Raw genomic sequence first — 25000 nt, forward strand, 5'->3', positions numbered from 1 at the left:
GGAGAAAGAGAGGGGAGAGAGAGGACAGGATGTGGGCTTAAAGTCAGGAGAGAAAGAGAAAGAAGCTTGACAAGCATTCAGGTCAGAGTGGTAGCTAGACGATAGAAGATTCTAGACATCTGGGGGCAGGCAGAGCCAGACAGAGGGATGTTGGAGCTCACCACGTCCCAGTACTTGTGGTGCCTCACTGGGCTGTCGCTCTGCAGGACCTCCTGAGCCTTCTCATCCACATCAGCTTTGTGCAGCCGGACCCAGTCCAAGAGATGCAGCAGGAGAGAGCCCGCTGAGAACCAGGAAAAACGGGTTAATACTGCAGCACTTTCCACAACCCTTCAAGGACTGACGCACAGTACCGTGGGTGGAGGAACAGGGAGTGAAGTATTCAACCTGAGCAATATAGTAATATCTAAAGCAGACGCTGCTTGTTTTTTTAAGTTGAGTTTGTGCAGGCTTATAGAAAAATAAACATGCAGACTTCTAGAAGACTTATCATTCCAGTAGAAAGTTCTTAGCAAAATCCATTTCCACTACGCCTGTTGCTACAGTATTGTGAAATTAAATATCTACCAAATCCACTATTTTTGAACAGTAAAAACTCAAAGTTAAAGCCAGTGTTCTGTACTTGCAAGTTCTGTAGCAGCTGCTTTAGTGCCCTTACCTGGGACTGCTTCAATGAAGAGGACCTCACACAGATTCCAAATCAGCTCCACAGCCAGTAGAATTGAAACCTGGCAAAATATTCAAAGTCAGCACCTGGAGCAAATCCACGAAGAGCCTCTCAACCAGGAACATCCAAGCTGTCACCATTTACATGACATAGCTTCTTCTAATAGTTACAAAACCATGTCATCTATCAGGATACATTTCAACATCAACAATCTGTCAATACAAAACTGAAACTAAATGCATTTGTTTCCAATCCAGGTAAATGTAGGCAAAGGAACGCTCTCGTGTGCAGATGGCTGACTCATTACATTTATAGGAATTAGGTGTTTCCAGTATATTGCCATCCTGTGCTCTGAAATGGCCAGGGTGAAACACAACTGATAAATCACACAGCTAAGCAAATAAAGATGTCAATTCCTTACTTGGCTGCAGTATTGTGCTGACAAGGCAGCGTCACGTGTAGAAACTGAGGAGAAATTTAAAAAAAAAAAAAAAAAAAAAAAAAAAAAAAAAAAAATAAAAATCAACTTTAAAAAAACGTGCAAACTGGATCATAGCTGCCTGTCAGCCAAAGAAGCTCAATTCAATATTAACACACAAATAGATTCTGAAATGCATATCCTGTTTCACACCTGCAACTTCTTGTAGTTCCTCCATGCATGCTCTTATCACCGATCTGTAGTTCTTACTAACGCTGACAAACCTGCAGAAAACAGGGGAAATGCAAACTTAAATAATGGCCCCAGTAGCCAGTTGGAAAGCAGTAAAATAAAAATACATGTATCAGGTAAATGACAGTGAGGACTGATGCCTCCGACCCTACACTACCACCTTATAGTAAGAGCCTGCCCTAACTGCTCCTCCATGAACCCTATTCAGCTCCACTATCTGCGGCAGTGTTTAAACTGAATCTGAGTGCATTCTCAGCACCCCTTGCCTCCATCCTCACAGCCGCACAACCCTGACAAAATGACCGATCCCATCCCTATAAGGTCAGCGCTTCCCAGGGGCTGAAACTCACTGCGGTCTCTTCGTTTTGCTGGACGTCTCCTCCGTGCTCTGCTGCAGCCCCACAAAGATGTGATGGGATTCGTTGAAGAGTTTGCGCAGAATCGGCGAGTAAATATCCTCGTCCTTCCTGACCACGTGAATGAAAGGGCAGCCTGCTTCACCGGAGCCTGAAGAAAGCACACGGACAAGAAAAGAATGGTACGCTGGAGATGGCGGGAGTATGGTCCAGTGGTTACAGTCCTGGGCTTGTAACCAGAAGGTCACTGATTCAAATTCCACCTCTGCCGCTGACTGACTCACTGTGTGAGTGAGTGGGCTGTATTAGGCACCCAGAAAACCCTGGACCTGCTCAAACTGTATAAGCTTCTCTGTCCTTGGCACTGATGAAGATATTATCGGCTGGTTTCATAGATACTGATTAGCTCTAGTGTTGGACTTACTTAAAGAAACATTCAGTAATAGAAGATTAGCGTTAATAAGGGTCGGTGAATCCCGCTTCCAAACATCATCATCACTGGTGCCTCTTGGTGAACGGTAGCATCACTGTGGTATTTCCAGCACTGCTTGCTGCAGACGGAGCGGTTTACTTTGTTTAAATCATTGCTCACCTGTCCCCTTGCGCTGCGTCTCGTACAGCAGGATATCTCCAGGACCCCACACAAACCCCATGTGCCTCTGACTGGAATCCACCCCAGGGATCACCTGCAGCAATTACACAAGAAACACCCAGAAATCACCGGCAAGCACTCGGGTTTGAAGATGCACCGCAGGGTATGTTAATCCAGCCTGCCTGTGCATGACACGTCCAAACGTCAACAGCTCGGTGCTCCGCAGACCCTGACAAGACTATCTGCTACGGGCCATCAACACGGCTCTGGCTCACACTGCCTGGTACAGATTCATTTTGCATTGCAAACTGCAGAGTTTCATACAGGGCTGCTGTCAGTACCAATTCCCAATTTCAATTGTTCAAAGAAACTGGAATTCATATGTTATTGAAATAATAACTGGTGCGATTTTGCTTTCATTTGAAAACAATTTAATGTTGCCACTGTGAGAAGCTCATTTTAACAGAACACTACTAATTGCAATTTTGATTAAAAGGGAATTAAAACAGAAGTCCATTTAATAAGTGACTCTACAGCTGCAGCTGTTGATGCATAGCTCAGCACGCATGGAGCTTTGGATAAAAGCGTCTGCTAAATGACTAATTACAATTGGAATTGGGAATTGATTTTAATAAAGTAAATTGGCCACAAGTCTGGTTTCACAAAGGTCTTTAATAACATTAAAAAGTAAGACAGCGACACCGTGCCAGAGTCGTGCTGTGAAGCGGTGATAACGCACGCTGTCATGTATTCCGAGGTGCTGCAGTTTAACTTTACTGCTGAAAAGTATGAATACAAAATACATACTGTAATAGAGGGCTCCACGTCCACTTCCTCCATTTCAGCAAAACGATCTTTACTGTGCAGAAAGTTACCGCTTAAAAATTATGAATTGAAAATAAAAACAAGCATCTGCCTCCCACAGCACAGCAAAAGGACCCCGCGTGGGCCCGGGTTTGCGGGAGGATGTCTACACAGGTGCCTGAATGAAAATGCTTTTGCTTTCTGTTTTGTGCGTGATTATTTTCACGTGTGGGGGATGTAGGGAGGGGGGAGACTCCAATTGCATAGCAGTTACGCCCATTCCAGTTTGTAATATGCGTGTGATTAACCCCAGTATATAGGTAGCAAGCTCAGGGTGTGGCTGACTAAATATAGTAAAACCAGGAATGGATCATACTGCTTTGCAAAGGGAGTCTTATTTCTCTCACTGCGTGAATTCAGGAGCAAGGTTGCATGTGATGGATTATGATTATTGGTATCTAATGCGACTTTAATATATTGATAATTTGTTTTTAAACTAGTGTTTTGTTTCGCACTGTATCTAATGTGTGCAGCACAGCATCACAGCAGACACAGCAATCATCAAACAGGATTTACTGCATGTGCTTTATTTCTGCCCCAGTTGACAGAATATCAGCAGCATTGTTTTAAAATGCTGTTTGCCATGGTCTTTTTATCTTTTTTTAATACACACAAATACCCCATGGCTCAAAAACAAGATGGCTACCCCAGATCAACAGGCCTGTTCTCCAGAACTTTCCAGAAACAGTCCTTTGAATTTCAAACAGAACCTGTACACTGTACATCTGAAACACCACCACGGAGGGGAAAGACTTTGATATCAATTCAAATGACAAAAGCGCCTTTCGATTTTCTTTTGTTATTATTTAAAACAAAAAAAAAAACAAATAAAAGGATTCGCCAAGCGCGTTCCCGTGTCTTTAGCGCGCTCTAAACCGTGCTGTATTAACGCCAATTACGTCAGACCGCCTGGGCGCGCACGGCTATTCCGCCCACGTGACCCGCGCCGCTCAATGAAAGCCCGGTGGCGCGAACGCGCAACAGTACGTGCGCGCTCACGACCGGCCTGTTTGTATTTCGGCGGCGCGGACGTGCGCGTCGCCGAGGAGCCTTTGTGTGGCGGCGTAAAGCAACGCGGCGAGGAGAACCATGGCTGACGAGAAACCCAAGGTGAGCCCGATTAAAAGAAAACAGTTCAATAAAAACACCGCCGGCCGTGGGGGGCTTGCAGCAGTTCAAAGCTGGAAGTGATTTAATAGGACAAACGTATTGAGCAGATTAAAGATCCAATTCCTGTTGTGACCGGAAGGGAATGGGGGCTGCAGAGGCGGGCAAGAGAATCGCATACAACTTTATTTATTCCCTTTAGCTGAATTCAGAGTCTGTAAAGAAGAACATTGTGTAGAGCTTTGAAAATGCAGCCTTTGGGATGCATCGCCTCCTGTGTGTGTGTGTTGGGTCGTGCAGCCGTGTTTTGACCTACCTTGTTTTAGCCATACGATGAATTTATGTAAAATAAGTCTTAGTATTTTTTATATATGGAATCCTGTGCTGACTGTCTTTTCGGAATCGGTTTGTCTTGATGGTTTCATTTTGCGCGCCACCTTCAGCCCCACTGGGGTGTAGTTTACGTTGGGATTAGAAATAATACTAGTTGGTAGTGTACTGTCTAAACACTCCTCAGCCTGTTTTAGTGTGAAACGCAGTTATTAGTTCATTCATTTGAAAAGAACTATCACGTGGCTCTGACTGCCTCAGATGGAAACTTGGCGCTGCATTAGGTGTTGTTGGCATCTGAGCTGATTTAGTGTGTGTGTGTGTGTGTATGTATGTATATATATATGACTTAACGCCGAATACGTATTTAAATTGTAACTGCATCGACAAACCCCATTTGAGAGATCCACGGTGTTCTCAATATTACCGACTGTTCCTAAATCCGCCAATAGCTCTGAGTGAGCCGTAGCCGTTCACTGTTTTGAATCTCTTATTGAAACTACATTGAACAGAGTTCAAGGCACGGGGTCCGGTTCTAGCAAATCTCAGTCCCATTGCATGCTCAAGTTTGGTTCAGGTTTTCTGATCGCTTTTGTGAATCCACATTTCTCGGCTTAAACTTGCAAGTGTCTCATTGATTGCAGGGATGGAACCACGCCTCCTATTGCAGGGCGGTTGGACTCATTCCGGGTTTTACTGTACGACGCCTGAGCTGGTTGCCAGAATTTTGCGGCAAATTGAAATGGCTCAAACTGCAATGCAATGGGAGTCGTCTTCAATGACTCGTGTGCCATTCCCAGTGGACTGGTTCGGTTTATATTGCTGTTCCAGGGAGAGTGCATCCACTGCTTTGTATCAGTATTGTCCTCTAGACAGTGGTGTTTACCGGGCTTGATTGAATGAAAGCACGTGGTGCATTTCAAAGTGTGGATGCACAAGGCATTTAGACTGCCTGATGTAAAAGAAGCTTACTGATAGCAACAGTGACACCCGGTGGCAAGGCTGCTGTAATCTCGGGCGTTTCCTTTTCCATTGTCTGCCACATCCCATTTTAAAACATTGTCAAAACCCCCAGCATTTCAAACCTTCATGCACATCCTCAGCGTTCATCCCTGTGTTAGGTAGGGAATGAGTAAGAAGAATATAAGGCAAGGTTGAGGCAGTATGTAGCCGGAGGTGTTTACAAAAAAACAAAACAAAAAAAGTGCGCTTCGGCACAGAAGCGTGCATTGGGATTAGAGTAACTCACTAGTAGTGTGTGTATAAAACGCCTTCACTGTACTCTGTTAATACACTTCACTTGTGCATGAAACCCTAGCATGCTGAAATAAAGGGTTATCTTCTGGGTTGGGTTAAGGGTGGAGACTTAAAGGATGGGTAGAGGGGGGTGTTGATCAGATCATGTTTATGTCCAGTTTTTGAATTTGTGACAATGCAGTTATGCAGCAGGTGGCGTGCTGAGCTCATGGGCATGGTTCTGCTTCCAAATGTAAGGTTTAATAATTGTTCAACTGGAGGAATGGCTTCAGCTACGTCTGTTTGCAGCCTTACAAAGGACAGCTGTAGCCAGGAACCATGCTTTGAAGAAAACAGTAACTAAAAACCCTGCAGGTGCTTCAAAACCAGTGCGCTTGCTTTGTGCTTGCAGTTTCTGTTAAGAACTGTTTATTATCTAAGCACTGGAGGTCAGTCAATTGAGTGCTAACCTGATGCATTGCCTGACCTCGCTTCATTGAACCATTCTCCAAGCTGATGTCACTGGAGATGTGTAGTCGAGTCTCTCTTGTAAGTTTTCTGTTGTATCAATTTCAGGACGTGAAGACAGAAAACAATGACCACATTAACCTCAAGGTTGCGGGTCAAGACGGCTCCGTGGTACAGTTCAAGATCAAGAGGCACACGCCGCTCAGCAAACTCATGAAAGCTTACTGCGAGCGACAGGTAAGAAAGACGAGGCACAGTTCATGCATCAGCTAGAAAGGGATGGGCAGGGCAGGGTGTGAACTGATTAAAGAGCTAAAGCAAGGGGATGTGGGGCAGGCTTCTTGGGTAATGAGGACCTTTCTTGTGTTTTGGTGATTCCTGCCCTCCTTTTGGATTACATTTGACTCCTGAGTTGTTCAGTAAATCTACCACTTGTTTTTTCATTTATTTATCTACAAAATGACTTGAAAGTCCATTGTTCTTTTTATTGCATGACATTATATTTTCTAAAACCACCTTTGTCTCCCAGCAAAGCCTGGCTAAGTAAGACTTGTGATGTGATGTAGCGCTGCTTGAGTGCAGAGTGAGAACACAGCAACGTTTTTGTTAAACCAAGGCTTCACACCAGCCAGGTGGAGCCAAGCACAAGGCTGTTGAAACGTACCTCTCTCTACCTGGTTAACCCCGGACTCTGCTTCTCTACAGGGCTTATCGATGAGGCAGATCAGGTTCCGGTTTGATGGGCAGCCGATCAACGAGACGGACACACCTGCACAGGTGAGACATCTACTAGCCAGTGAAGAAAGGGACCTCAAATATGTAGATGCAGTCCCATTCAAGTGGTGCAAGGGCTCTGCGTTGTCCTGACCAGAACCTTGAAGATTCGTTTCTATACTTGTTTTACATTGGTAAATCCTAGAACTATCCTAACCTGCTTTGCATATAGTACATCCTCGACCTGCAAATGATCCTGACCCTGGGAGTATACAGCCTTTCACCGATCTGATTAGAATATACGCCTACACTAGCCCTTTAACACATTGCAGTCTCTAAACCTTGCTCCACCATGCAAATGTATATTATTCTTATTAAAAGAAGTGCATGTTGCTCCCTGGCTGGATAAAAGCTGCTGCAGACTCTTGTGATAGTGTGCGTTTGCATGCATGCCTTGTGCTTTGTTCTTGTTGGTAACACGCCTCTGTCTCTTTTTGCTGTAACAGTTGGAAATGGAAGATGAAGATACGATTGATGTGTTTCAGCAACAAACAGGGGGCCTGTACTGATGGAAACAACCTGACCACGGATTTTTTTGGGGGGGGGGTTTTGTTGCTCATTTTCAGAACTGTTCCCATTACCAACACCAGGAAAAAAGTCAGTACAAAGTTCGAAAGGTTTTCGCAGTTATGCTAAAGTACTGTTGTATAGTGTTTCCATTCTTCTGTTTTGTTTTAATTTTTTTTTGCTTTGTACATAAATAAAAAATAACCGCAGTGTTGAGGCACACACACACACATATTCAGATGCTGAAATGTAGCTTTTCAATAGCGGCCCTTGTCACATTTGACCAAAAGGAATGCTATTTAGGTGGCTGGGGTTTGCTAGTGGCTTCACCCTGAAATTAGCAGCCCAGTAAGTTATTTTTTTATCTCATTCTGTGGGAGTTGAGATTGCAAGCTGACTGATTACTGCTTTTCTTTTTATTGTATCAGAATGAATACATTTTTTTTTTATATTGTAGTAGTTACATGTAGAATCTTTTGTCTTAATAGTAGTTTGATTAGAAACAAAATCTATAATGGGTTTTTAGTCAAGTCAAACATCTGTGTTTAATAAATTTCTTGTTAAAATATATATATTTTTTATAATAATCATTTCTATTAAACTCATTTCCTTTCGTTCTCTTGTATCCCTACATTAAGAACACAGTAAATGTTATGGACATCCCATTAACCTGATTGGGTGAAACCGTTGACCAATCAAACAACGGTGGACTTTCAAGGTTCTTCAATGTTTCTTCTGCTAAATGTCTACCAATTGCCCGGACTAAAGGGTTCCAGGCTGTGTTTCACCTTGTGGACCAAATTCTACTTTAAAAAGAAATGCATGCAGTATACACTAGCATACTTGCTTGTGACCATTAAAGCAGGTTGAGATGCAGATGAGAAAATACTGTGGCTAGACTGGCAACTTGCAGCTTGATGGTTTTGTTAATTGTGGTTCACACAAGGGTAAGTCAAGCCTAAATGCCTAAAGTGTGCAATCCTTGGATGTGGTTTATCTTCTCATTATAATAATGACATTTTTCAGTACTTTACGAAGAGGGTGTTGTCGTTCTGCTCTAGTGCTAAAGCATTGTTCTTAAGAAAGGGAACACAGCAAGTTCTTGGAATCGCTGTGAACTTAAGGAAAGGTTTGAGGATGTTCTACCATCTGCTGCAGTGGAAAACACAAAGTTTACACTAATTTCTGGGAGGTGGGGTTAGTCGTAGGGGGTGGTTGATGAGATCTGAGAACACAGTCCCAAAACAAGCTGTGGTCAACACATAATGAATTGTGAACAGTGAATCCTGTGCTTTAAACAAACCCCAGAATGTAGAGTTTAAGCAGTGTCTTGCATGATGTTTTAGACGTAATACAAGATGTTTGCATGACTGACACTAAGTGCATCGAAATCATCATCTTTAGGGCTCGTGAGCATTTCAATATTGATGATGCAATACCACGCATTCTACGTGAAAGTGCTCCTGTTAAATGATAAATTGCACGACGAGGCATACTCAAGATTCCTTATTATTTGGCCGCTGTGGTTTCAGGGTTTGTTTTGCATTTGTAGAAAGAGAGAGAATGTAATAAAAATAGCAATGAAACAATGCTGTGCTGGAGGCCCTCCTGGGGGTAACTGAGAATCCCAGCATGGGCTGCCAATGCAGGATCCAGTTTGGATTGGAAATAAAGGGCATTTAAACTGCATACGTTCTCCGTCATGTACAGCACTTAAATCTTGCATGCGGAGTACATTTTGCAGCACCCAGATTGGTACTTGAGTACACCTAATGACAGTGGCTCTGTTGCTGGTATTTTTTTGGGGGGGTTTTTTGTGTAGGGGTGAGTCTGGATGGGAGATGTTATTTTAAAGCATATTTAAAATGCCAAGCAACTAGCATGTGCTGATCTGGGCAAGGTTTTCTGTGCGTTGATGAGAGACAGGAGACAAGTGTAATAACCTCAGGTGCAGTAGCACACAGTTGTATTATCAATATTGCCATTTTATGGACATTGCTTTGTGGCTGGAATGTGATGATCTGCATCCAAACATTTGCTTTGCTGAGCCTGCCTTATAGGGTTACAAGAATACAACCGAAAGCCAGTCAAGGGAGGGTGGGCTGTGTAAAGTGATGTCATACCCTCCCCTATGGACAGTCTCTCCTATCGTCTGATGTCCCACAGTGACTTCGGCTGGGATTTCAACCTTCTTGGCTTAGTCTTGTGACAAAACACATGTTGCAAACAAACAATCTTAATTTTGCCCTTTGCAACGATGGAAAGTATGCAATTTGCTGTCTAGTATGCTTCATTGGCAGTTGGCCGACACCCAGTACATTACTAGTGAACAGAATGTGAGCTTCTGGAAGTGGGGGTTTGAAACTTCACTGCATTGATGTGGTTAAGAATGGGCGTGCTGAACACATCTGACAGTAAACAGTTTCTGATTCTGCAACTAAGAATGTGCTTATCAAAAATTAACTGGTGATGTGGTGTAGCTGATTAATGCTCTACCCTTCAGTTCTGGAGGCCTGGGTTAGAGTCCATTTCGTGCTTTTGCAGGCTGGCAATGTTAAAAATCCCATTATACAGAGAAAGCATTGCTTGGAAGCGGTGCACAACTTTGCATGAGATCCATTGGTTTGCATACATGCCAACAGTGCCTACATGGTCGGGACAGTCCCCATTTCCTAGCAAATGTCCCGCATCCCGATGCATAGGAACAAAATCACGATATTTACACGTAGAAAAAAAAAATGCATTTATTCTGCACAGTAGAGTTAGTGAAAACCACACGCTGTGCTCTTCGTGCGCCTGAGACATCTGCTGATGCAAAGGTAAGAGCGCTTCACTGTGTCTGTGTTTACTGCCATGCTGGTCGTGTGGTGTTGAGGGGGATACGTCTATTATTATATGATGGATTGTTTTTTGAGTATGGTAAGTGCCATTTGTTTTGTGTGCCAGCAGAGCCCATCCCTCAGCATTTACACACTGCATTATTTGTATTTTAAACAGTGGTGCAGTGGCTATTTCAGTAGGGTATAATAGTGCTGTTTTATAATGGATTTTAGCAGCTGTTCCTAAAGACAAACCCAGATCCATTTCAGGGGTGAAATAAATTGCTTTTTTAAAGCGTCCTGCTGTCCCATCTGTTATGAATGTCTGGCTTGGGTTGGGGGTTGGGGGCTGGGGGCACACACATTGAATTCCAGTTGAAGATTAAATCCCTGTTGAAACGCATCACTGGCACAGTGCTAGCGCAACAGGTGTCCAGTCTTGTGCGGGCATTCAGACTTGGCACAGTCTTACAGCCAGCTGCAAGGAAAGCACGACTGCATTCCCCTGACTTACACACACAAACGCACTGCCAGGAGAGAGCATAGAGCAGAGCTGCAAAATAGACTGTTGTCTCTAGATGAGGTAGCATGCAGTCAAACGAAGGAAAGCAGGCTGGCACGTCGTCTCGTGTTTATTGTGATAAATACTGCTAGGCTGCCTTAGAGCTGTTTAAAATGTCCTATTCATTACATAGCAGCTGGGTATCCAGCCCACAAGCAGTTGGGCACGATCAGCTATTTAGTGTGTAGTCAGTTGTGGGGTGTGCCAGCAGCAGGGATGGAAATAAGACTCCTGGCTTCACTGGGAGTTTGAGAGGACACACCCGCGCTTGCTACCTATACACTGATGCAGAAAGAGTCAATATATAGGTTTTATTTTATTTTATTTATTATATATTACCATCAGATGTTATCTCACAAATATCTTTAAAAACCAGGGTTAACTCTTTGGGGGTTAATAAAATATGATTTTTTTTTTTTTATTGCCTTAGGCGTCTCTGATTCAGTTAAGGAAATCAATAGGATTATTATAGTAACTTGCAGTGGAACCGACAGAAATGCACTTCCAATTACAGCTTGTTGATTGCACCTTTCTCTTCACAATGGTCTGGCTCGCTGGTTAGTTGATCGAGGGGTGATGCAAGCGTAGCCATGACAGATAACGGTATCCAAAATGGGATGTGGGCCATGATGTATAAGGACCCGCCTTTCCCGAGATTCTTTTACTTGGTATACAGGATGAGCGTCCTTTGATTTGTTAGCAGTTAATCGCCACTGGTATTTGTTTTTTTAAGACACTGACGGAATTACAAACCAGTAATTGTTTACAAGAAGATGAAAGAAGGCGCGTTTGAATGAAGAGAGAAGAGCGTGTAATGGGGTGGGGACGATCGGACTCAAACCACGTAATCAATGGGAACGCCGAGCTGACATTGACAGACAGCTGGGGCTACCAGTCATTGGCGACAGCGAGTCACTGTACACCAATCAGAATGAAAGAAAACGCCTACTGAGCAACATTCTGTGTGCGAGAATTAAATTCTAAACGACTTTCTCTCGAGCTGCAGGCGGCAGTTGAGAGCGGCTAAGCGGTCGATGATATACCGGGTTTATATTTTTAATTTTTTTAAAAAGACAGTAAAACTCTCGTTTTAATTGTTTGTTACGGATAACGTTTGGTATATAGAAAGAAAACAGATTTAAAATGACGACAACGACAAATTATCAAGGAATGGAACCCGGCGCAAAAAGCAGCTCACGGTGAGAGAATGTGCATCTCGGGGAAACAAAGGAAAATGGGAGTCCGCTTTTTATTATATATATATATATATATATGGCGTAAAAACGCATTTTGCATCTGATTAAGTTTAGTGGCGAGCAAATTGATCTGGTCAGGGCGAGTTAATGAAAAAAAAAAAAAAAAAACATCACAATGCCATAGCTTAGTTTGTGTGTGGATTAATCCGGTTATTATTATTATTATGATGATGATGGTTATGATGTGGGCAGTGTTTAATAACCCGCACACCCAGCAGTCGCACATTGACTGTACTGAATCGTGAATGTATTTGTAGTATGTATCAGTGTTTTGTGTTTGAAATGTAAACGTCCAGCAGGATAAATCCAGACTCAACGAGCGCTTTCGCGTTTATTAGGTGCGTTTGTGTTTTTTGGTTTTGACGCTAATGATGAAACTGTTTTTACATCTGCCATTGAGAGGCTCCTTGATCGAATTTATTGTATTGTAGTAGTGGTAATGCGATCTTCTGCGATAAGCTTCAGTTTATCAAAACGCGTATATGAAGGCAGTGCATTATACACGTTTATGTTAGGCCAATGCAACATTTTAGTGCAATATCCAAATCGCTAGTATTATTACCACAGTGAATGCTACGCATTTCCCGAGCACATGGGAGGGGTATCTCTTTCTTTTTCATAATGGGGTCTTTTAAATATTTATAACTTGGAAGACTTGGAAGAAATACGGCCACCCAAACAAACACAGAATCGTACATTCACTGTTATGGGTGTTGGCCTGCCCTGGCCAGCCTGCCGAATGTAATGCAGCGACACATGGATATGTACATATATTTATTTCAGTGTGCTTTTCCATTATTGGGTGGGGTCTTCAGACCAGCCTTTGTACATCTCCCTGGTGTGTCTCTGTGCTGTATAGAAACGGCATTACCTCATCTGTTAGAAAAGGCTCAGCCTGGGTTAACAGTCAGCCACATAAAGTATATGTATATGATTCTGGATTCTGTCAGACGAACAGCTGCTTGGAGTCTAGTGGTAGACAGTACAAAAAAATTAGGGGTGTGGGGTGGATCGAGTGTGACTGTCAATTTACTATCCACTGCTCAACAGGGCACTTGTATTATTGAATCAGTACATGCATGTGTTTATTAGATTGTTACAGATTGTCTAAATTTTATTAAAATACTTTTGTATTTGCATCACTTTTCTAAACCTAAGCATAGAAGCTTTCTATGACTGGCCCCTGATTTGAGGCTGCATTTGGTGACTACATTGCTGCAACAGAAATTTGGCCGTTCATAATTATACAACTTTTTGAATATTCAAATATTCTTTCAGAATTTGACTATTCAAATACTATTCACCCCATATTACAGTTAAAAAGAAAACGTGTCGATGTATGGCCTGTTGACAAGTGTTCTTCCCCAGAGTGCTGAGGCCGCCAGGTGGAGACTCCAACATCTGTTTTGGCAATGGAAAAGAAGAGCCAAACCCTCAGCCCACCCGAAAAAACAGAACTGCCTCAAACATTTTCGGGGTTCCTGAGGACCCGTATGCCAGCAGGAGGAACAATCCACCAGGTAGGAGCTGTTTATCCAGATAATTGGCTTTGCATCAGCCTTGCTCTTGGTCTAACCCTCCTGTATGTCGAGGAGGGTTTGAGCTTTCTTTATCCAGGTAATCCTCATTAAAGTGAATATGTCCCAATCAAAGTCTAAGTGGGAGAATTGGATTAATTTCTTCAACAGATGAGAAAATCCTAGGTAATGGAATAAAATATTAATTTATTTTTTCATGCATAATTTATTTGCATTGAGAACAATGTCATTAATTGTCTAAAAATGCTAATCTTTTTATGTTACTTACGGTGTCTGGATGAACTCGGAAATGTCCAAAGTAGAAATGTGGAAAATAGTGATGTCAATGACTGAGGCTTGAATTGACTTCAAACAATGGTACACTGCAAGGGCTGTTCTAGACCAGAGATGTTACACCCTTACTCAATTATTCTAACTACACCTCTGTTCAGGTATTACTCTGTTATTTTTTTTTTTAATTGATAAACTCTAAAATCTGATGAGGAATGGCCCTCGAGGACTGGAGTCGTGCACCCTTGGCTTTTTTTTTTGTTATGCATAATATTTTTCCAGGCTATTAAGGGGTTAAAAGCATGGAGTCCGGGAGTCGCAGAATCTATGTCCACATGGATGGATTGACATAAATAACATGTACTGTGACCTGTGCCTGGATTAGCAAGCCATTTAGTTTAGTATTTTACAATTAACTTGATAAGCAGTCATTAATGTTAACCACTCCTGGTATCTGACAAAATAGCACTTTAACTGTCAACTTATTCATAAGTTGTTTTTTTTTTTTTTTTTTTGTGGTACTCTGCATGCCTCTCCTGGACAGTAAGGGAGCTGGAATTGCTCTTGTTTTTGGGAACAGAAAAGCACTGCATTCTTTGCACTGGCACTTTTTAAACACTCACTCATCTTTCACAGCTTTAGCTTTTATAATGAGATGGCTTGACGGAACCTTAAGAATAAGATCCCCCCCCCCCCCCCTTCCCCCCAACTAAAAATGAAAACGATAGCTTCAGTTTGTTTACGATGTGTGGAGATGTTAAGCATATAGTGTTGGTAGGCTGTATTTGTTTTTGTATTTGTTATTGGCACACCCAACAGTGTCGCTGCTAAAATTAAGGCTCTTAAACCAGAGTGCACCAAGAAATTGCAGATAATGCAAGCTGTACCTATCTGAATTCTGTGTCTGTAATGAAGTGCTGTATAACTGCATGGCTTGATTCTGCTCCATCGCCTTGCTGGGGCTTGCAGTGCCAGAGATGCCTGTCAGTGATTTTTGCAATCAAATCACTTTGCTTCAGTCAACATGCAACACAGGCTTTCAGAATGACAGCATATTACAGGGAAAGAGGCTAGTGTTTTGGGGTTTTGCAGTGACGATCTTGATTACCAAGTCCTAACTTGCATGAGAAGTGTCTTAAGTTGGTGCTTTTGGATTTCCTGCAGTGCCTGCATAACTATCTCTTTGTTGCAAGTGACAATGGCCATTTACAAATGGGGCCAATTTTCGTTCCCTAAATATAAGTGTGTTTATATTTTAAACTCGGAGGTGTTATTGATGGGGATATGGTATTTGAGATGATGCATTTAAGCCTTTTCTTTTGAAGCAGTTGTTCTCCAGTGTCCTGCTGTAAGACATTGCCTCTGTGCTAAGCTTTTTTGTTTTGTTTGTTCTGTCATTTGAACGTTAATAAATGTCAAGTTTTAAGTACTCTTTATTTTAAGGCAACACAAGTTGTACAAAATGTGACACATGTAGCAGCTGAATTGGACTTATTTAACCATTTTTGTTCTAAGCCAGTTTCATTATTGATATTGTTTCAGGAGGAAAGCCCATGGGTATTTTTGGGGATGGTCAGTCTGTGGTACAGAAGAGAAACCCTCCTGGTGGACAGGCCATTGGTGACGGTTCTGGAGAGCGTTCACCTGGGGTAGGTCCATGATCTAGAGTGGTTTAATTTTACTGTACAATGCGAGTACAAATTTCCAGTCAGAGTTAAAGGACTAAATGAGGAAGTTTACAGAACATTTTATACACAAAATCAGAATTGGGCGTCTTTAACTCAACAATTTATATATGCGTGTCTCTACTTTTTGAATTCTGAATATGCATTGAAAAACCATTCACTATATTTTACACCAGGGGATGCACAATGGTTGTCCTCTAGGACCAGACACCTCCTGGGCTGTTTCACTGATACCATATTTTACTTTAATTGAACCGATTTAACAGCCCTCCACATCTTCAATCGGTTATTTAATGATGCCTATAAAACCTGGAGGACTCTGACCCTCGAGTATTATATTTGTACACCCCTGTTCTTGCGTTAGATAGTTCTGCACCCAGTCTACTGTCATAATGACTAAGCAGTTTGTCTCCCCTGTTTTTAATATAGGATGGTGAACATGAAAGAGCAAGCACTGGTAAGTTGTGTAACTTCCTTTTCATTTTTTTCTTTTGCAATATTTTAAACTTTTAAAAGGTTTTGTTTTGTGTTTTCTGAACTTAACTCATTGTGACCATAATATGAACAATAAACCATAGGAAGAGATCATAGAGCGTCACCCTTGCACTTGCTTGGTGCAGAAGTAACATAGTTTTCTGCAGTTCCATTTTCACCCTGTAATGCACATGTATATGTGCAGGATATGAGCAAGATACCCATAATGAGGCAACAGGATATGAATCGTCTTGGAAAAAGTGATCCCATTGCTGTGGAAGTTAGGGGTAGTTACTGATGGTCAATCTTTGTATAACTTCTTCCACCTCCAAAACCTCTAAGGCCGCTCTTTCACTACTTTACATTAGACAATGTTGTTGCCGAACAGGCTAAATGTTGTGTTGCATTTGCCTATAATTGGCCATCAGTTAGGAAGTTGACAGATGGGCTATCAAATCTCGGTCTTTTCTTCTTGGGTTTATCAGGCTAGGGTACATGTTGTTTCCTCACCTGCATTGCTCTGAGAAAGTTAGACTTCAAGTGGGAACAATTTAGACAGTCTGCTCCTGTATGTTCAATGGCGTCTGTGTGCCTTTTGTCAATTCTGTAATTTTTAGTTATTTTGCCCCATAATACTTTTATTCGTTTGGCTTCAACTACCCAGATCATGGTTAAATGCTCTTCATGCTTTAAGTGGTTAACTCTGCTACTCCCTGCTTGTACTAACTTTGTTCTCTCTTTGTAGTCCGCTATCACAAGTAGGATTTGCCAAGGTAACAGCATGCAGTCAGCTGTACCTTTCAAACAGTACAGTACTCCTACCCCCTGCTCAAATAATGTGGTTTTTATTTTATTTGTGGGAATGTGAGTTGTTCATTCTGGTAAGGACTTCTCCTTTTTTTAAGAAGACTACAGCTAACTGTTGCATTTCTGTCAACATTTGCTATTTACTGTATTTTAGTGCTTTCTGTTGTCTGGTTGTTATTTATGTGGTTTGTTTGTTTGTTTGTTCACTTCCCATACCAGTGATAGAGTACATCTGAGGAATACATCCCATCACATGGAGTTGTGTGTTTTAGAAATGGTTTGGCAATGGCTTTTTCTGCCAGTGCTTTTGAAATGGCTTTTGGAAAACCAACATACTGTAGGAAACTTACATGTGAAGGAGTCAGAATACAGTGACAATAGGTACATTTGTCATTTTTCTCCAAGCTCTAAACAAGTAGGATTTGGATAGTAATAAAACCAAATAAGCCCTGCCATTGTCTTTCATTGGTGTAATTTGCCACTGTGTATCACTCCTTTGCACCAAGTGGTCTATACACAGGAAATGGTACTGTGTCAGCACTAAACTAAACCGCTTTTATGGGATTAGTCGTTCAGAGGGACACATGTGTTCTCTCCCAGTGAGCTGTGCTGTCAGTTACCAGGAATGTGTGTTGCTGTTTGAATGCACACGTTATTGTGTACGGGGCGCCAATGGATTTATCTAGAAGACAAGTGTGCTAAATGAAGATGTCAAGATAACATTTCAGTGATTTTCGGTTGGTTTCCCAGATTGTTTGTTTGTTTATTTAGCAGTAATGATTTCAGGCCTAAGAATGGCTAGTAGAGCTTCTTGGGGTCTTTGAAAGTAGTTAGAGATGTGGACTGGAATGCTCTGTGTTTTGACACTACTCAGTTTATTCAGTTAACTTATATTAAATGTTGATCTGTGGTATGCAGTTTTTTTGGAATCTGACAATTCGTGAAATGAAGTAAGGGCACTTTATTTTTTATTTTTTAATGGTTATAACATGGCCTTGTATGTTACATTTAAATTTTTAGCATGGCTAAAAAAAATTCAGTCAAATCTGAGTAATTATTGTGGAGTTAAATTTCTTGTTCTATGTACATAGGATGAGAAAAAAGAAAAGAACTGATTGAAATAAAAATTTGGACCACTAGGAGTTCCTGTGCACTGCGATTTGATGTGCAGCACTTTCTCTCATTCTAGAGCTTCACTAATCTAGTTATTCTGGTTTCTTCTAGAAAATAATTCGGAAGAGGTTGAAGCTGTGCCGGAACTGAAGGAAGAGGCACCACAACAACCTGCAGCAGCAGCACCCACTGTAGCTGTAGCAGGAGCTGGAGCCGCCGGTCCTCCCAGCCGAAGAAACCCTCCTGGAGGCAAATCCAGTCTTATCCTGGGTTAAATTGCCTCTGCAAACCGTGTCACTATGTCTGTTCTCCCCACTCTTCTTTCTTTCTCTCTCTGTCAATGTACCCTTATCTGTGTGAGCCACAGGAATTGAATCCTGCCCATTGTTTTGTTTTTGACTATTTTCAAACATCAGAAGCACTTTATGTACGACCACCTTTCATTTCAGTTACAGATTTAATGCGTGGATTTCTAGAAGACAATAAAGATTGATATGAAAAGTCATTTTTTTTTGTTGTATCTTTACTGCGTACAAGGGTTGCATGCAATGATGGCTGTATTGTTTTGAAAAAGTACTTGGGTGTTTTGTAAAATGAATCTGCATTTCAGTAATGGATAGTCGCTTCTCGTTCAAATCTAGTTTTGTTGCTCTTTTCATTGTCACTCCTTAATGGGTTTGTTTCCTTCTCTTGTATGTATAGTAATTGCCCTTGTGACAGTCTTTGTCAATGATCCTTTGGTAATGTTTGTTTTTTGTTTGTCAGCAAGCAGCTGAGTGAACTGGGAGATCTTCAGGGTTGATACAATCTAGGTATAGCTATCCACATGCATGTAAAACAATGTCCTGAACTTGGCAAAGATTAGCAGTATAACAGCCTATTGGTTGCATCACACTGGCACATTTGTAATATGAATAAAGGTCCAGAATGGAGTAATGTTTTATTATTCCAGTAGGTGGTATCCTTGTATTGGTCTTGTGTGCAGGAGTGTTGGTTTGGAACATTTTAATTCAATGCAGGCTACTTGGCCTAAGATGTCTTGCACAAATGAGTTAAACTCGTAACTTGTACATGATCTTAGAATTTGTTAAATGGCTAGTACGATTCTCTTATGGTTAGTCCCTGTTCACTATTGGAGAAAATGACCCTCACACCATTGGTGTCAAGCTCTGCACACATCTAAAGGCTCTCTGTATCCTGTTTCGACAGGCTTCCCAAAATAGAGACTGTTAGGTCCCTCTGGTTAAGGCTTTAATGGCCTCGTACACGTAACTGAAGAACCAGTGAGCACCTCTCTTACTCTAATGTAAAACACAGGCTTTATTAGTAGCTATCATATGAGGGAGTTGGCTTGTGTTCCTACAGCTGAATATTCCTGAACTAGCAACAAAAAAAACAGATCTACTATGAGGTACAAATAGCTGTGAATGCCAACTATAACTTTAAACACTCAAACACATTAATAAATAAGCCATTTAGATTATCAATGTCTCGTAGAAACATTTGTCTGAAGTCGGTACTGATGTGAGTCAGAAAAACTATTCCCTGTTTCCCTGGTTCTCCAGCTGTGAAAGGAAGCAGGGATTGTCACAGAACATAACTTTGGCCAGCATTGTGTTGGAAGGCCGGGGAGCACAATCCCTTTCCAAGGCAATGTTTTTGAAAGGAAGACTGATCATGCATATTGGCAAAGAGTTTATAGCACTGGTGCCAAGCACAGATGAGACGATATGCATTGTGCAACACTTAAATGTGTATTTGACAAAAGGTACAATAAAAGAGGAGGCTTCTCCTGACCTTGTCTTGCTCTGAAGTGAGGAGTTGCTCTCAGTGGCTAAAATAATTGGACATGTTAAATTTCAGAAAATTAAACACAATAAAGTGAAAAACTTTGTCAATGGTTTAATACTGTGGTAGTTTTACTTGAACTCGCAGAGAATGATACCGGTCAGTATGGATTGAATGTTCTGTTCTTTTTTTTTTACTTTTCTGGCAATATATTGTTGATGAGGACGAAGAATTCAGATCTCTAATTTTAATCAGTTTTCCATAGATTTTTGAACAAACATGTTTCAGTCAAGAGACCACCAGCTGTGTAAGGAGAATGAGTATGAGCAATGATTATTCAGCACTTAGGCATTCTTGCAAGAGTTAATAAAGTCCAGACCTGCAGATGTTCATTTTAATGATCCAAGAAGGAATGCTTAATAAATAACAAAGACTGTAAAAAAGCCCTTTTAACAAAATGCTTTTGCTTTCTTTTTGATGATTATTTTTCCTTCCAGCTTTAGTTTATATATATATATATATATATATATATAGAGAGAGAGAGAGAGAGAGAGAGAGAGAGAGAGAGAGAGAGAGAGAGAGAGAGGGTATATTGCAGTAATACATTAGAAGTGTTTGAGTTAGCCTTTCATAAAACACCAGAACTTCCCAGGATGAGACCCTTGACAAATAATCAATCTTAACTAAAATCTTAATTTCCCGAGTTCAGCAGCTGTTCTTCAGTTCAAGTTAGCTGCATTAGATATATGCAGTGTAGGCTAGATTACTGAAGTGCTTTATATTAAGAACTATACCCGCTGTATTGTTATACAAGTGAATGCAAACATGTTTTGATGTGTGGGTCTCCGCTGTAATCACACGAGTTATTTTTCAGTATCTGTGGTTTACAGTTAGCTCAAAGATCATCCAGCACAAAATATGTTTTACTGCAATTAAGACAATTAAAACAAGTGGGTGATAAATACTTCATTATACTAGCTCGATTTACAAGAAGAACATGTACGTGAAAGTGAAACTAAGTAATCACACAGCTAGAATATAGCACGGCACAGACTTCGGCGAGACTCCAGAATACAGGAAGTATTTTAGCCTTTGAAACGGTGAAAACGAGAAGAAACGAAAGACTTGAAATATCTAAGGTTTGATCTAAGGTAGGTAAATGTTTCAAGTCGTTGCTTAGTGTTTGATATTTCGTGATGTACTATTGTGTATGTGATCTTCGAGTGCTGTGACTGCACTATAGCAAAAACCGACATTATCTGTACAGTGTTAGACTGGGGGCCGGACGCCGTACACTCGCTTGTTTTTTGGAAGGGTGGCATCCACTATTTTTGGTTACACTCCATCCACGTTGTTTATCTTGAATAGTAGCCTGTTTTATTTCTCCTCAACAATACTTCATCGTTTTATGTTCCTGACGCGCTCGCTTTTACTGTCTCTGCGTGTGCACTCTTGCAAAACAACGACTCCAGTTCTACAACATTGACAAACGGCACCAGGAACTGAAGTTTACTAGTAAACATCTAGTAACATTTTTTTTAAAGAATGTTATCACATAATAATAACATGTGTTGATTCAGATAAACATTTCTAAAATAAACGAAGTGAAAATTAGTACAAATATGAAAAATAGCGTTTGCTCCAAACCTGCATCGCCTCCCTACTTTCCTAGCAAGATCCCTTGATATGCTGAACATAATTACGAAATTATAATAATACAAAGCGAAATGTGTTTAATAGCATATCAGTGTTTACAAAGAAACTGCATAAGTGTTTTACTATGGGCTAATATAAAGTGATTTTGTTTGTTTTAACCGTTGTACACATGTAGCTCTTTTTACATTTTAAGCCAATGTTATGAATTGAATGATTACAAAATATCAGTTAAAAAAACAAAACAAAACAATTAGTTTACTTTCTGATAGTGTTAACATGTTTCCAACCGTCCTGCTGGGATCCTCTTTAAACAGGCTAATCATGTTTTATTTTGTGTTTTAAATATTTTATTATTAGATATTAGAATATTCAATATTTTGGAGAAGATTCTATCTGGCTTGGCATGCAGCAATAATACGTCTTCTATTGCATGTATGCTATTAGCGTGTAGGCTATATTGTGCTAATTTTGAGGAATTGTAAGAAATGAGTGCCTTATGCTTGACTGTGGTGTGAAAGGATAACATTGTGCCATTGAGATGCGCTATAATGTGCTGATGCCATACTTTCTGTTTTGTGGACGAAATATCTTTGTTCTCCAGTTGTAAATAATTGTCTAATTGGGGGCACCAGGAGATGTGAATAGTCAGATTATTTTCCCAAATGGTTTCATGAGCTCTGTGCCAGGTCACAGCCAGCTTCCAGCATGCATTTTGATTGTTAAGCCTTTGTGCAAGATGTTTTCTTATGCTTATATTTGTACATGATATCAGTCGACAAATAAATACAACACACAATGAAGAGGTCAAACTCGTTTACCTTCAACGTTTTCAGCATGTTTTTGTTATTCTTGCTTCCGTGAGGTACAGATCCTTAAGTAAGAGGGTGTGTTTTATTATGTACATTCATGTGCCCACATATTACTTTGCATTGGCAAAATCCAGCATTGCAGGCTTCAGACACATCCATGACTAAACAAGCCTGTATTCTCTGTCCATTCTCCTAGTGTGGGTACAATTAATATGCATCATGGAGCAGGGCAAAAGTGAAAGCAGATTATTTAAGGCTTTTATTGTTTCAAGAGGGATTTTTTGGAAAACCCCTGTCCTTCTGGGTCAATAAATTACAGGCTGGGCATGTTTGTTGCAGGGTAGAATGTTGTATAATAAAAACACTGAAGCCAGGACAGTGAAAGAAAACTGTAAACAAGGCTGCATTTCTAATTCTGTATCTTCGAGTTTCACATTCTCCATCGCTGCTGTAAATCAAACCAACTACCAGCGACCTGTGGCTTCTTTAATGAGAAGAGAAAAATTTAGGAAGCAAAAAAATACGACAACAAAGGCAGTGCAATTTCGAAATACTTCCTTGATTCACAAGCAGCAAACCTCGTGAATTACAAGAAGTGCAAACCTATCTCTTCCTTATGGGGTGCAATAGCAACTCGGTGATACAGTAGACCAAAGGCACCTCCTGTTTACTTATGTTTCCATTTAGTTGTCACGGAATATTTGTTTGTTGAAGAGCATGGCACTGTGTGACGTCTCTGCTTTGTTTGAGATTTTTTTGCCCAGTGTTGAATGTGTCCACTGTAGCGACCTTTTCACAATGCTTTGCACAATACGCATTCCTGTGGCTGTTACTGGCAAACATTGGAATTCCAGGAACACTGGAAGAAGTGTTGTTGATATACAGTACAGCTACTGCGATGGAATAGAGGGGGAGCCAGTCATGCTGTAAAGATGAGACCAGACCATGTTTTCAAATTGTAACAACATTTATGAGTTCCATATACCCACAATCCATTCTACATTGAACATTATTGTTTAGCTACAATATGTTCCACTAGTATTAACAGAGATATGCAGTTGATTAGATAACCTGAACCCCTGGAGAGACAGCCTCTGGCATTCATCGATGGTCCACGATGATCTGGGAGGTACTGGAGCTTCTCTACCTGTGTCGCAACCATGCCTGGTATTTATACTATACATATACTCAGGACATACATAATGACTACAGTCTGTTTCTGTTATCTTACTAATTATCAATAGAAATTACCCATTCAGCTGTTACTCCATTCAAGTGCAACCAGCCACTAACCACCTTATTTTACAAGGTTACTGTTGTTAACTGTTTACCATATTTTCCTTTCCCACACATACTGGGATGTGCATATGCAGTGGGCTACGCTTTGTGAAACTACTGTAGGGATTAAATAAAATAACATGTGTTTGGCAGTGTCTTAATGATCTGAAATACTGTGCTGTAAATGAGTGGGTTGCTGTTCCACATAACAAATACCATCCGTCACCCCCCCACGAGAGTAGAATCTGGCCAAAGGGTCTATGCTATGGAAGATGCATTTACCATCGATTGCCCTGGTTTGCCATGTTTCGAATATGCTTTACCATACCTCTCGGGGCTTTACATTGCTAATCTATGCTTTACCATGCTTCCACTCTGCTTTATTACACTTTGCTATGCTTTTGCTAGCAATCATTATAATCACGTTATTGCACTCCCTGGAGGTTTTCAGAAACACACTGTAGATGTTTGGTCTCCAGCTCATGGCCACATATTAACAATCCAAACTGTGTTAGTATTTTGATCCGCCTGTAACATGTGCTGCTGTTTCAGCAGAATAATGAATTTAACCTTTTTTTATTGACAGCTCAAAGCTAAGGAAGATCAAAGCCCTAGAAATGGCTGTGCCTGACATGCTGATGTACTGGGCTATTGGAATAGCTGCAATCCAAGCGGTCTACAGCAAAGAGAGTAAGAAAAGAAAACTTTCAATTTCTATCACATGCATTTCTGGAGTTAAATTCACCTAGTGGAACACAACCGTATTGAGTTTTGCAAATAATCAATTATTTTCTATTTTGACAGAATTTATTAAAGTGGAGTGTGATCCTGAAAGCCAGGGGGTATATAGCCAGGACGCAGTGCTGAATTGCAAAGTGGTGACCGTCAAGAAAGACATCCAAATTCTCAAAATGATTTGGTGCAAAGTGGAGGCTGACAAATGTGTTGACAAAACAATGCTGACGTTTGAAAATGGGAAATGGTCAGCTAAAGATGCACGTTTCACTAGTGCCACACTGAAGTTGAATGAGAAACTGCTGAGTGTATCGCTGCTGGTGCGGAGAACCCAGGTGTCTGATCAAGGGAGCTATCGATTCATCATAAGCACTGACATTGGCCTTGACAGAGGAAACACCATCCTTAGGGTTACAGGTGCGTTACAGTGTCTAGAGTTGCTGCTGTAGATCAGGATTGAAGTGTAGATGAGCACTCTTGTCCAATTGAATGTTGTTATTAATAGGCTAATTGGAAAATAATTCAGCCTGTTCAGTCTGGCTTATGATTGTGCAGGATAACACTGCCTATATTTTCTTTTCTTTTAATTGAATGCAGCTGGAGTTTATTCAACAGCACTGAATGCTTAAGGCATCCTTT

At 40.9% G+C, this 25000-nt stretch overlaps 3 protein-coding genes and 1 long non-coding RNA gene across 4 annotated transcripts; 3 read left to right on the forward strand and 1 right to left on the reverse strand.

Annotated features, from left to right (window-relative positions):
* Nucleotides 1-50: 50 nt before the first annotated feature.
* On the reverse strand, nt 51-3266 carry LOC121307637 (nuclear pore complex protein Nup85-like). Its single transcript, XM_041239857.1, has 7 exons — nt 3093-3266; nt 2286-2379; nt 1688-1844; nt 1299-1369; nt 1089-1132; nt 659-728; nt 51-283 (listed from the first exon to the last, which is right to left on the reverse strand). The coding sequence occupies exons 1-7, from the start codon at nt 3123-3125 to the stop codon at nt 78-80; spliced, it is 675 nt and encodes a 224-aa protein (XP_041095791.1). The 5' UTR covers nt 3126-3266; the 3' UTR covers nt 51-77.
* Nucleotides 3267-4154: 888 nt separating this feature from the next.
* On the forward strand, nt 4155-8139 carry LOC121307533 (small ubiquitin-related modifier 2). Its single transcript, XM_041239724.1, has 4 exons — nt 4155-4259; nt 6399-6527; nt 6996-7067; nt 7511-8139. The coding sequence occupies exons 1-4, from the start codon at nt 4239-4241 to the stop codon at nt 7571-7573; spliced, it is 285 nt and encodes a 94-aa protein (XP_041095658.1). The 5' UTR covers nt 4155-4238; the 3' UTR covers nt 7574-8139.
* Nucleotides 8140-11922: 3783 nt separating this feature from the next.
* LOC121307659 (jupiter microtubule associated homolog 1-like) lies at nt 11923-18600 on the forward strand. The gene is made up of 5 exons (XM_041239890.1): nt 11923-12151; nt 13577-13728; nt 15559-15665; nt 16131-16158; nt 18207-18600. Exons 1-5 carry the CDS (start codon nt 12096-12098, stop codon nt 18368-18370), a joined length of 507 nt encoding a protein of 168 aa, XP_041095824.1. The 5' UTR covers nt 11923-12095; the 3' UTR covers nt 18371-18600.
* A 1906-nt stretch (nt 18601-20506) lies between these two features.
* On the forward strand, nt 20507-24776 carry LOC121307551. The gene is made up of 3 exons (XR_005948366.1): nt 20507-21034; nt 24213-24316; nt 24431-24776. It is a non-coding gene; the product is annotated as an uncharacterized LOC121307551 (long non-coding RNA).
* Nucleotides 24777-25000: the final 224 nt, after the last annotated feature.

Source organism: Polyodon spathula, chromosome 57, assembly GCF_017654505.1.
Source record: "Polyodon spathula isolate WHYD16114869_AA chromosome 57, ASM1765450v1, whole genome shotgun sequence".
Lineage (NCBI taxonomy): Eukaryota > Metazoa > Chordata > Actinopteri > Acipenseriformes > Polyodontidae > Polyodon > Polyodon spathula.